The sequence below is a fragment of the Megascapheus bottae genome, chromosome 6 (genome assembly GCF_031878675.1).
Source record: "Megascapheus bottae isolate mThoBot1 chromosome 6, mThoBot2.hap1, whole genome shotgun sequence".
Taxonomy (NCBI): Eukaryota; Metazoa; Chordata; class Mammalia; order Rodentia; family Geomyidae; genus Megascapheus; species Megascapheus bottae.
Window position 1 is genome coordinate 51210624 of NC_143514.1, and position 13626 is coordinate 51224249.

The 13626-nt window shown below is 34.6% G+C and overlaps 1 protein-coding gene across 1 annotated transcript in view; it reads left to right on the forward strand.

The window, feature by feature from the left end:
- The window catches only part of Eps15 (epidermal growth factor receptor pathway substrate 15), a 96620-nt gene that overhangs the window by 48554 nt on the left and 34440 nt on the right, over nt 1-13626 (forward strand). Inside the window, exons 12-14 of the mRNA XM_090334862.1 lie at nt 1571-1656; nt 7688-7760; nt 13297-13458. Coding sequence (XP_090190988.1) covers nt 1571-1656; nt 7688-7760; nt 13297-13458 — 321 coding nt within the window. The remainder of the gene's footprint in view (nt 1-1570; nt 1657-7687; nt 7761-13296; nt 13459-13626) is intronic.

The window sequence follows — 13626 nt, forward strand, 5'->3', positions numbered from 1 at the left end:
AATACAGAGCTAACTCCTTAAATATCTCATCTAACAAGCTACTTGAAAACTTTTAATTTAATTTAGCATATACTGTGGAATGTAGTAAGCAGTTAGGAGATTGACATACCAAGAACTATTAAATGCATAAAAATAAAACTGGAGTTTAATACTCCACATGAACTCTTTAAAAACTTAAAAAAAGCATAATTATTAAAAATTGAAATATTAATTTAATCTTCATGTTTAAATTTTTTATATTAAATATTTACTACATTTCACACATTGATTTAGGTTTTTTTTTAGAGTTTCATGTGTAAATTTTGGTGTTGCTAGTCTAAACAAGCACAGTACTAAAAATTCAGTGTGGCATAAAAAGCATAGAGAGAGTTATTTGTCAAATTTTATTAATGTACCTGTTTATCAAGTTTATTTTTATTTAGCACAATGGTTTCATTTACCTAGCATGCATGTCCCAAGAGACACAGTATGAAATTGTACTTGAATTGGTCATTCTACAACTTTTACCATTCATTTAACTGGTTTCTGCAGTTCTGAAATGGGAGAAGTGACTAATAGATTTGACCGTACTTAGTGAATTTTAAATGCTGATATAGATACAGGAGGTTGACATTGTGAATCTGTTGTGTAACTTGGTGGCGTACAACATGTGTAGTCACACTCCTAACTTTTATGTTTTAATAATAAAATTGTCAGTGTATTTTTGGTTTCATATGTCTGGGTGTCAGTTCTAACACTTTCAGAAGTAGATTATTCTGTTGTTAATCGGTTTCAGTTTGGAGGTTTAAGTATTTAAAGAGCTGTTTTATCCTTTTGCTCTTAATTTACCTGTACAGACATCAATGATAGTTCAGATTTAATTTCTAAAGTGAATAGGGCAAAAATTTGTTTTCCTAATTTATTGCTGAAGATAATGCAGCTAGTAAAATAGAAGAACCTAAATTAAATAAAGCTATCTCAATTATCTACAGATACCATTCTGAGATGATTTTTGGCACCTTCATTATTAAAAGAGAATGATAGTGAAAAGTATGTTATATATGAAAAGTTTTATATGTGGTAATATTGATATTTACTATGGAACATGCCTGACAGCTGGTTTTACTTTAAATAAACACTAAATTTATTTGATAAAATTTATTGAATTGAGTAAAATAAATCACATAATTCTGAGATTTGACAAAATTTGTCTATTCTTTGCCAGATGATGCAAGTACTAAAATTATTGTACATCTCTCTAAAATATTTATTCTTCATTGGAGGAATTACTTTTTTAGGTATTTGTTCCAATATGAGCTTCTAGACAGGCTAGGATCAAATGACAAAGGTGGGGTTTATGTTATAGAATAATAGCTTTTGGAACATTTAAGGAAACTCCTAATTTATATTTATATAATTATAAGCATAGGATTGTATATAATTATATATAATTTATTAAATTAATTGTTAGTAATTCATAGTGATTATGACACTATATATTCATGTAAATTTTAAAAAATATTTTAGCGTTTAGATTTATATTACCCAGTTTCATAGTAATAATGTATAATTGTGAACTTTTTGTTTTTAGAACATCATAGGATCAAGTCCTGTTGCAGATTTTTCTGCTATTAAGGAGCTAGATACCCTTAACAATGAAATAGTTGACCTGCAGAGGTATGTAATGTAAAATTATAGACTACTTTGCACATATACATAGATACAACACACACACACACACACACACACACACACATTTCTGTTTCTAATGTATATTTGAGCAAATGCCACATTGTTAAGTACCATAGTCTGACTTTCGTGGAATTAATATACCTTATTTCATCAAATAAAGACACCTTTGGTCACAGGATATGCTATTTTTTATGTACTACTATAAAAGGAAAAATTATTCAGTGAACACAAAATACTATTTTGATTTCAGGTAGTGAAATGTGTCTTAGAATGAATGAAAAATAGGTTTTCTTTGGATATTTGAATAATGATATTTCATCTTATGAACAGAACGTGAAATACAGACCCCATGTCAAGTGCTTTTGTAACTTATTCAAAAATCTGTGAGAACTCCTGTTGTTTCTGTTATTGTTGTTTTTATCATCCTGTCTCTACCTCCTGAATGCTGGGATTGAAACATTTCTTGCTTTATAGATAAACAAGTTTAGGCATTTAGACTAATGTACTCAAACAAACTTGTGTTCTATAAATGTAATACCTTTTCCCAGGGCTGCTTCTTTTTTTTTTTTTTTTTGTGGGTCATGTGGCTTGAACTCGGCCTGGACATTGTCCCTAAGCTGGTAGACTACAATGATGGCAAAGACCATTTTTTCTAGAAATAAGAATGAGACAAGATAGTGTAGAATTTAACAACCATGAGCTTTTTAAGTCAGGTTGCTAATGATCTGACATAATTTGATCAAATTTACTTAACCACGCCTCAACTTCTCCATTTGTAAAATAGAAATGTAACTAATCATGTAAAATGCTTACCAGAGAGATCTAAGAACATGGTAAACTCTAAACATAGGTTAGTAATTATTGTTTTTGTCCTCTTCATTCATCTATTTTTATGCCACTAATTCAATTAAATTAACTTAATCACTTCAAAGTAGTACATTTGACATTATTGCTCCTAAGCTAATTATTGCTATTATCTTCAGGATCTTAACATAAGCTAAAATAAAATCACTCAAATTTAATTTTTTTTTGCCACTCTTGGGGCTTGAACTCAGGGCCTAAGCACTGTCCTTGGGCTTTCTTAAGGCTAGCACTCTACCATTTTTGAGCCACGGCACCATTTCTGGCTTTTTTCTATGTATGTGGTACTGAGGAATCAAATCCAGGTCTTGGTGCATGCTAGGCAAACACTTTACTGGTAGGCCAAACTTGTATTTTTTTCTTTTTCTTTCTTTTTTTTTTTTGGCCCATCCTGGGGCTTGAATGCAGGGCCTGGGGACTGTCCTTGGATACTTTTTGCTCGAGGCTAGCACTCTGCCATTTGAGCCAAAGTACCACTTCTGGCTTTTTCTGTGTATGGGATTTCAGGGAGTTGAACCCAGGGCTTCGTGCATGCTAAGCAAACACGCCTACCACTAGACCACACTCCTGGCCCACATCTTGTATTTTTAACCTTCCAAACCTCAGAGATACTATCATCTGCATATGAAATATCAGCCTTGGCCTTTAAAAGGTTAAGAAATTAACTATTGCACAGCAGAAGGAGACTAGAATCCAGGTTAATGTTCATTTTCTTGCTTTCCTTATAACCCAGATGCCTTACTGAAAAGTATATGATGAGAATTAACCACATTTTTAGACTTGAAAATGTGCCTCAGAACAATTTTTATAAATTCTCAGTCTCATTTCCAATGGCTTCTAGAGAACAGTAATTACTTATATTTGGGGTGGGGAGATATAAAACCATGCATCTTGGAAGTTCTTTGAAGATTAATTACTTATTGCTACAATAATATTAGAATTGTATCAAAGTTAAGAAAGATGGCTCACTCCTTTGTCCCCTTAAACAGAGCCTGGGAAGTAGAAATGAATTGCGTGGTCTCAAGATTCCTCAACCTAATCTTGTAAATAGCCATTGATCACTTTATATACAATTTATACAGTATCAACAATAGACTTCTGAAAGTCTAGCTTCAGCCTTGCTTCCCTTGATGGTTCAGGCATTGGGGTATGTGGAAACTTCATTCCTGCTTCTCCATGTAGCTTTGGTACTTGAGGATTCCTCAGGATACGCAAGGATCATAGCAATACATAAAGCCAGAGAGGTAATCTAAAATAGATGATGATTACAGTCATTTCTTTTTCTTTTTGGGGATAAAGCTTTTTTCCTGTGATGACATCAAAGATGAGTTTGGGCAAAATGGTTGTATATACAGACTATTTCTGTCCTATCCATATATTATATCTCCTTGAGAAGCTGCATATAAATCCCACTTTTTGTTATGACATAACTCTTTAAAAGTTTTCAAGTTGAACACTTGTTTGTTAAACTTGTCATTTGAAATATGATGTAAAAATCAATGTTAATAAAATTCGTTAATAAAGTTTTCAAGTTAACTAAATACAATGCTATGAATATTATCTTTAGAAAAAAACATGCTTTTTATTGTGACAGATTCTTGTAAAGTTTTTTTAAGTTACTAATATTAAATAGAATACTTTATATACACTGAATAGATCACCTTTAGTTAAAAAAAAAAGGGCTACTCAAACAAGAGCTAAAAGGACAAGATATAAGGACAAATTGTTAGTGGTTTTTGTTGTTGTTGTTTGTTTTTTTGTCAGTTGGGGGGCTTGAATTCTGGGTCTGGGTGCTGTTCCTGAGCTCTTCAGCTCAAAGTTAGTTCTCTACCACTTGAGCCACAGCTCCACTTCCAGTTTTCTGATGGTTAATTGGAGATAAGAGTCGTATGAGCTGGCTTTGAACTCAATCCTTAGATCTCAGCCTCCTGAGTAGGTAGGATTATAGGTGTGAGCCATCTAGCAGGACAAGCGTTTTTTATGCACCTAAATGTATGTTTAGATATTTTTGTTTGCAAGTAAGAGAATGCTTACAAAGGTTAAAAGCCATTACAAACACCTGGGGTGTAACTGTAACCCTCTGTACATCACCTTTATACTAACAAAAAAGAATTTTTGTTTATTTATTTTTGTGGGTCATGGGGCTTGAACTCCACCTGAACGTTGTCCCTGAGCTCTTCAGCTTAAGGCTACTGCCCAACCCTTGAACCAAGCCTCACTTCCTGTTTTCTAGAGGTTAATTGGAGATAAGAGTTTCAGGTCCTTTTGTGCCCAGGCTGGCTTTGAACCTTGATCCTCAGATCTCAGCCTCCTGAGTAGCTAGCATTACAGGCCTAAGCCACTGTGCCCGGCTAAAAAAGAATTTTTAAAAGAGCTATTACAACAAAATAACAGTTTGGTGTGTCTGCCATTATAATTTAAAACAAAATTATTCAATTTTTCAGTCTGAAAAATGTAAATATTTACTTTATAGAAAATGATATAACTGGTCGAGATTTTGGCCTAGTAGTAGAGTGCTTGCCTAGCATGCACAAAACCCGGATTCGATTCCTGGGTACCACATACATGGAAAAAAGCCGGAAGTGGTGCTAAAGCTCAAGTGGTAGAGCACTAGCCTTGAGAAAGTCCAAGGAAAGTGCTCAGGCCCTGAGCTCAAGCCCAGGACTGGCAAAAAGGGGAAAAAAAAATAATATATATATATATATATAGATAGATAGATATAACTGAGCTTTTTGTTTGTATATTTACTTATTTATGCTAGTACTTGGAGTTGAACCCAAGGCCTTTGCTCTTGATCAACTTACTTGCTAACAGCTAGCACTCTACCACTTGAGCCACTCCTCCAGTCCAACATTTTGCTGGTTAATTAGATGGAGTCTTTCAGATTTTTCTGCCCATCCTGGCTTTGACTAGTGATTTTCCATTTCTAAGCCTCCTAAGTAACTAGAATCATAGTCGTTACTGGCAAACAAACATGAAAATTTATTACTTTTTTTCTGTTTAACAATGTTACAGTACTTGGTTTTAATTGTAAAGGAAATAATTACAAGACCAAGGCATTAGTTTACTAAATAAATATGAATGTTAAATTTAATTGGCTTCTGTACTGTGAATTAGTGCCCTCAGATTTCTGTATTTTATCTAGTTGATAGTAGTCCTCCGAGTGTTTGAAGACATCTCCACTATTTCTCCCCCTGTATACCTTAGTTATAAACAGACCTTTGTACTCTTCAGGTTTCCTTCAATTTACTCAAACAAGCACTGTTTGCTAAATATAGCTCAAACTCCTATATGAAGTGTTTCCTTTCTTTCTCCTAGGAATTTCCTCCTTTTGCTCTGCCATTCTTCTGTCTTGTCTACTTTAAGTAAGCTCACTTAAGAGCAGTCCTGTTTTACATTTGATCTGAGCAGCCACTGTCAGTAACAGGAGTTAAAAGAACAGCTCACTGTGTGCTGTGCTGATCTATGATACTTTGTAATGTTTTCTATTTTTGTTATTATCTGTCTCAAACCAAGCTGAAGTGATACTGACCTTATGTGGAGTGCTTCTGAGGATTTAGGGTAGGGGGAGGGGACTAGATTTTCATGTGACTCATTTTCTGACATGCTGCAGCAGGACTGAAAACACTCATCTGCTCACATAAGGAGGAAAGAAAATACGTCCAAGATTGAACTTGCAGAATTTGTGTGGTATTTTCAGATTTTCCCCCTATGTTTTTCTATTTTACCTAATTTGATAAGGTTTGGGGGGGTTGCATAATAAGTAGATTGAGGGATGAGAAGAACTGGCTGCAACAATGATTCGCATGGTAAGGAACTGTTTAAAATCTCCACGACATCTGGACCCACATTGCCATCCATCTGACGAACGGTTAGTGAGCTTCTTGGCCATCTCAAGCATTGAAAAGTAACATTAGATAAATAGCTTTATTTGTGTGTTGTTTTCTTCATACAAATCTCAAGATCATGTTACCTATATATCCAAACGGTTTTGTCTACACTTAAAAATCTCTACACTTAAAAAGTGAGAAATATAATGAAGTTTGTCCCTTAAGTATCTCCTTTGATATAATTTTCTCACTTTCCTTTATGCTAGAGCTAAATGGAGCACAAGATTATATTAGATTTTGACTGGGATAGAAATTGAAATATAGTAATTAACTGCCATGCTAATCTGAAGGACGTCTTAAATGCTATGCACTCTTCTTCATGTTGCCATCTCACCTTTCCATACCTCTACTACCCCAAATATGTCTTCTAGAAGAATTTTGTGGACTTTTCCTTTTATTCTGTAGAAAAGAAAGAAAGCTGTGGGGGATGGGGAAAATTCATGTTGGTAAACTTGGGCTGTTAAATTGGTTACATCAAATGAAATACCTTCTTTTACAATTCTGAATCCAAAGTTACTTGAGATTCATTCATAGCATAATCAAAATGTAAGAATTTATATGAGATTTCATGGTAAAAACAGAATCCAGCATGTTTGATTTAAAGAGGTAACTGGTATAGTGTTTCTTTTTTTTTCTTTTACGTTATATGCCTGTCCATATTTCATCCATTGAGTTTGATTGGTGGTCCCAAAATAGCTTTTTTGAGATTGATATTTTATGAAGCAAATTACTTGTATTTTAACACTTCTTTTCATTTCTTCTATTTAGTTGCATTCTAAAATTGGTATGCATTGGTGATTTGAGGGAAAATGAACAGTTCAGAAAATATGTTTATCCTTAATATTGTTCACTGTTTCTATTAGCCATTTTCATTTATTTTGGCAGTGATTCTTAAGGGTTAAGCTCATAGAGCTGATGCAACTCCTCCTTTTCTTTAGCAACAGTTTTCATTGGACGATTTTTCCATAGCAACAGTGAGATCAGTGAAACCAGACGGTTTCATTGATTATTTTTCTCTTCTTCCTTTTTTAATCTATTCTCTTTTCACCACATTTTAGTGAGGAAGCATTTTTTTTTATAAACAGGGCTTATATTGATTTCTGTTCCATAAATAATTGAAAGAGGGTAGAAAAATCTGCCCCTCATTTAAAAATTGAATGTTTTACTATGTATTTAAAAAGCGATTCAGGATTAGGAGGATGGATAACAATACCAGCTGTAGCTGATGTTCTCAAATATTCTTGCATTGTTTGCTGGTCTTCTAGGGAAAAGAATAATGTGGAGCAGGACCTTAAGGAAAAAGAAGATACTATTAAACAGAGAACAAGTGAGGTTCAGGTGAGTGAGCTATAAAATGCACTATCTTTTTTCTCATTTAGGAATATTTATTTTAAATATATTTACTACTTGATGAATATGGTATTATGTCTAGGAAATACCTAATATTTGTATGATATAAATGTTTATCTTTTGGAAAATGATTGTTCTTGCTTTGAGTTCTCATCTCTAAAATTTATACTGCAATGAGAAAGCAGTATTTACAGTGTAGATTTTAAGTTTTGAAGCTATTTTAATATTTAACCTGTATATTATTCAAAGGCAACTTTGAATAACTTAATGTGCATATTATTATACCAGTAAATTAAATGACTGAGATCATCATCATTATCACAAAAAGCCAAATTGCTTTTTCATGCATGTCAAATTTTGTTAGTAGATCTAGTATTTTCAGGCTGTTTCTTATAATACTGGTTTGGTAGGAGATGATACTGAACAATTTAAAATAATGTTTTATTAATTGCTTAGTAGCCAGAATTTCTCAAACTTTGGTATAAAGAGGTTTTATTCCACTGGAAGACATTGTATACATGTGTGGAAATGTCATACTGAATCCCTCCCTTGTACAAACAATATATGCTCATAAAGAGAGATTTAATTCAATTTTACTAAGTACTATGCTAATATAGTTATCTTTTACAAGTAGAAGAAAATAACCCCTTTTTCTGTTTTGGAAATGAGGGGGGGAAAGGTGTTTCAAACATTAAACACATAGAAAATTGGACAGTGTTTTATTTAGAGAGATAAGTAATACATGTGGCCATGTTATTGGCATACCATTTCCTGAATGCTGCTCTAGCACATAAAGGAGATTGGATGTAAAAGCACTGGTAGCAGTTGCCAACATAAAAGCTCATGGATGGGTATCTGCCTTTAATATGTAATTTGTATGTTGGGTTCTCTGGTAGTTTAAATTGTTAAACCCCTTAAATTGTTAGACCTCTTGTTTTGTTTTGTTGTAATGCATCCAATATTGAGAGATGATTCATTGAAAGATTGAGGAAAAAAACAGCGAGGCTTCTTGTTGATAGTTGATTTTCTGACCAGATGACTGCATTTATTTACTGGAATTTTCCTAAAAGTGATATGAAAACCAAGAAATCATTTCCCATATATTTTCTCTTTCTGGAAGTGAGATTGGGTGTGGGAGGGTTACTTATTTGAATTACATTATTTTTGTGTAGTTTTAAACCTTCTTAAGTATTGTAAACGAATCATTAACTAAGCAGTCATTGCTGGAAATAATTTGAAAAAGAAGACAAAAATCTACAAAAGTTTTTTTTTCAATCTGAAAGAAATAAGTAGTCACTGATAGATAATCTTGAACAGCATCTAGATTTAACCAGTTACTATATTTTAAAGTACATACATTTTTGTGATAGACTGTTTTGTTATTCAAGTACCTTTACCTGTTAGTTTTTCCCCAGGCATCTTATAAGGTAGAGATTTAAATAGCTAGTTTAGAAGAGCACTAAAAGATTTTCATTGTTGTTTTCAGGTTAAGTGGGTTATCCTTGAACACTTGATTTCTTATGTAAGCTTTGTTGTCAGTATTTCTCAGTAATTTATTTGATCTTACGTAGCTGGGATAATAAGGTAACCTTAAATTTTGTGGAATCTACAATGTGTGATTGACACAGGAAGTAAAAACCTTTGAAAGCAGTTTATTGCAGCTATTAATTAGTAGCAGAATCTATTAACATATACCTCACTGCTTTCTTATCACTACATTTTCTCCTTTTTTAATTTCTTGGCAGTTCTGGGGTTTGAACTTGGGGCCTTGTGCTCTCTTGGCTTGCTTGCTTGGCTAGCACTGTTTCATTTGAGCCATGCCTCCAGACCTGATTTTTTGCTGGCTATTTTGGAGATAAGACTCTATGGAATTTTCTGTCTAGGCTGCCTTCAAACCATTATCCTTCCAATCTCAGTCTCCTGACTAAGTAGGATACATGTGTGAGCCACCAATGCTGGACATGACTATACTTTGTAATAGAGGTGCTAATGATAGTGCCAAAATGGAAGGCATCAGGGAAAAAAAGTAAGGACATTTTGGCCTATCAATGAGTATCAGTAACTGCTTAATCTGATTAATCCTGACTTGGCTTTTCTGAGTTTTCTTGTTGTTGTTATTGTTTTTTTCCTATATTAATAAAATCACATGAATACATGAGCTTATATCCCAAGCACAAAAACCAAACTTTCCAAATCAAGAAAACTTAGGGCTTTGGGGGGGAGGGTGTTTTTTTTGTTGTTGTTGTTTTTGGCTTTATTTTGTTTTGGTGCTGGTGAACCCAGAACTAACTTTCTTTCACTCTTTCTTTCTTTCTCTCTTTCTTTTCTTTTTTTCTTCTTTCTGTGGGTCATGGGTCTTGAACTCGGCCTGGGCATTGTCCCTGAGCTCTTCAGCTCAAGGCTACCAACCTACCCTTAAGCAAAGTGCCACTTCCCATTTTCTAGTGGTTAATTGGAGATAAAGAGTCTCAGTCAGGTTTTTTTTATGCCTGGGCTGGCTTTGAACTTTGATCCTCAGATTTCAGACTCCTGAGTAGCTAGGGTTACAGGTGTGAGCCACCATGCCCGGGTGAACCCAGAACTTTCTAACCACTTGCGAGGCTTTTGCTTTGTATTTATGGTCTTTCTAATTAGGTTAACATAAAACATTTAGTTCCTATCTTACATAATATCTAATCTCATCTCTTGTGTATACGTATTCCCACGAACTGACATCTCAAAAATTCAGTTCAAAGGTTTTTTGTTGTTGTTCTTTATTTTGTTTTGTTTTTCCAGTCCAGGGGCTTGAACTTAGGCTCTGGGCACTGTCTTGAGCTTTCTCAAGACCAGTGCTCTACCACTTGAGCCACAGCACCATTTCCAGCTTTTTCTCTAGTACGAAGGAATCTAACTCTGGGCTTTGTGCATGCTAGGCAAGCACTCTACCACTAGGTCACACTCCTGGACCTCAAGATTTTTTTTTTCTTGAAGATGACGTTTAGTTTTATTTCATGAGATGATGATTGGTAGCGTTTATGAGGTGACTACTGGTTTATCAAGCTCTACTGAAAAATTAGGCCCAACCTGATCCAATTACAAAGAGAAAAAGTGAATGGTCATTTTGTCTCAAATATTTACGGTAATTTAGGCGTTTTATTCTAGGAGGAGAAAGGCAGGTCCCATTCTGTTCTGCCATAAAATGACTATATACAATCTTGCTGCACAATTTTTTCCTCTGAGTAGTCAACAAATGTTTCAGGATTCACCCTAATGGTGTGTTTTCAATTTTCATAGAAGTTTATATTATCAGTTTTGTAGCAGAGAGACTTAAATTCAGTTCTTCCTTTGTGACTCTAAATACACTAAATTTATAGTTTTCTATTGCTGTGTAATTACAAAGAACCTATGTATATTTTGTAATGTTTTGTTTGTTTGTTTGCCAGTCCTGGACTTCAGCTCTGGGCCTGAGCACTGTCCTTGGGCTTTCTCAAGGCAACCGCTCTACCACTGAGCCACAGCAGCACTTCTGGCTTTTTTTCTGTGTATGTGGTACTGAGTAATCAAATCCCGGTCTTCAAACATGCTAGGCAAGCATTCTGTCACTAGGCCAAACTTGAGGCCCTGTCTAATTTGTAACTTTCAAAAAGTTATTTTGCATTAGTTTTCTCACCTGTAAAATGTGAGTAGAAATAATGCCTTCTTCATAAATATGTCATATGGATTATGAATAGTTAAGAACTTCAAACAGTATCTAGCACATATGTAGCTGTTTCAGCTGTTCGTTCACAATTTATGAAGACGTTTTTTTAATGTGTAATTCATGCTTGTCTAAATGAGAGACCTGTCAAGTTTTTCTTCTAATGTTCCTAGATTCTTATTTTGATGAATGATTATTGGGACATTAGAATATGTTATTAAAAAGATGCCATATTGTAAAGCTTTGTTTCACCTTGTTTGGTATACTCACCTTCTAAGGACATACCTTAGAGTTACCAGTTTCTTCTGTTTTCTTACCTAATCTCCCAGAGAGAATTAAGCCCTATTTCCTTAATAATTCTTATATATGTAATCAATTAACATCTCTTCTGTATCTATACTGGTATTAATGTACCATTCTTGGAAGTAGTGAGCTTTCGGTTTTCACGAGATGGAAAGTCCATGTAAGTGCTCAGAAAAGAAGGGTTAGGAGTTTTGCCTAGTGGTAACGTGCTTGCCTGGCATACATGAAGACACAGATTGGATTCCTTGGTACCATATACATAGAACAAAAGCCAGAACTGGTGCTGTGGCCCAAGTGATAACGCTAGCCTTGAGAAAGCCCAAGGACAATCTCAGGCCCTGAGGTCAAGCCCAGGACTGGCAAAAAAAAAAAAAAAAAAAGTGATATGATTTGATATAGATGTTTTTGTTTTATTTTTTAAGATAGTTTTAGCTCAGATAGTAAAGTGCTTGCCTAGCAAGCTTACAGCCTGAAGTTCAATTCCTACTTCCAAATACATAGTAATTACACATATTTATTGGGTCGTGTAAAACACAATGGGCAGTGGTCAGATTAAGGTAGACACCATCCATATCTTTTAGTTCTGATGTATTATTTCTTGGTGTTGAGAACAATCAAATTCACCTAGTTGTTGTTAGACATACTTCTCCTATTATGTTATAGAGTGATAAGCAGATATTTATCTTATCCAGCTGCACCACATTGTCTGTTTTTTTTCCAGGAGTCCCTTCCTTCCCATATCTGCTAGACCCGGGTAATCACTTCTGTGTTTTATTTCTATGAGACCACTGTTTTCGTTCTTATGTACAAGTGAGAATGTAAGGTGTTGACATGGGTTATAAATAGTTCTCAAGGTGTTGAAAACACATTGAAAGGTTGCATGAGTAGAAGCATTTTTCCCAGTTGAAAGGCAACAGTCCAAAAGACAATATGAAAGTAACTTGTACTTGCATTTAAGAAAAGACATGGCCCATTTTTTAATATCTCTTGAAGTAATAGCAGATTGGGTTGGCAGATTTAAAAGATGAAATGTGAGAGGAAGAGTCCAAGAAGAGACTTTTGTTGCTGTTGTTGTTTGAGGAGAGAAACAAAGAGGAGGAAGGTTGAGGTTAAAACAGATGTAAGGGGAAATGGCAAGAGTTCTATTTTCACCATATTAGTAAAGATTTGAGTAAACAAATTGAATATCTAAATCTGGGAGTGAGATATTAAAGATTACTTAAAGCTATGAGTGCTATAATTCACCAATGTGATGTATTTAATGCAAGATTTTTCTCTTTAGCTGGGAACTGGTGGCTTACACCTGTAGTCATAGTTACTTAGGAGGCTGACATCTTAGGACCCAAGTTCAAAGCCAGCCTGGGCAGACTCTTATCTCCACCAAAGTGGCTCAGATGGTACAGTACTAGCCTTGAGCAAAATCTTAGGGACAACACCCAGGCCCTGAGTTGAAGCCCCAGGAACCAGAAGAGAAAAATTACCCTCTCCTTCCCCCCTCCCACCCTCATAAGAATAAATACCTTTTTTTTTTTTTTTATCTTTCAGGATCTTCAAGATGAAGTTCAGAGGGAAAATGTTAATCTGCAGAAATTACAGGCCCAGAAACAGCAAGTACAGGAACTCCTTGAAGAACTAGATGAACAGAAAGCCCAGCTGGAAGAACAACTCAAGGAAGTCAGAAAGAAATGTGCAGAGGAGGCCCAGCTGGTAAAGTCTGTTTACAGTATACCTTCTTTAATTTTCCTCACTTAAGACGAAAGAAAATGTATTCTCTATTGTTATGTGGCAATCTAGTCAGCAGTTGGCACAGGCATAATGCTCATCAGATGTTACAAATTCTCCTTAATTGAAATAGAACAATGCTATTTTAGAAGA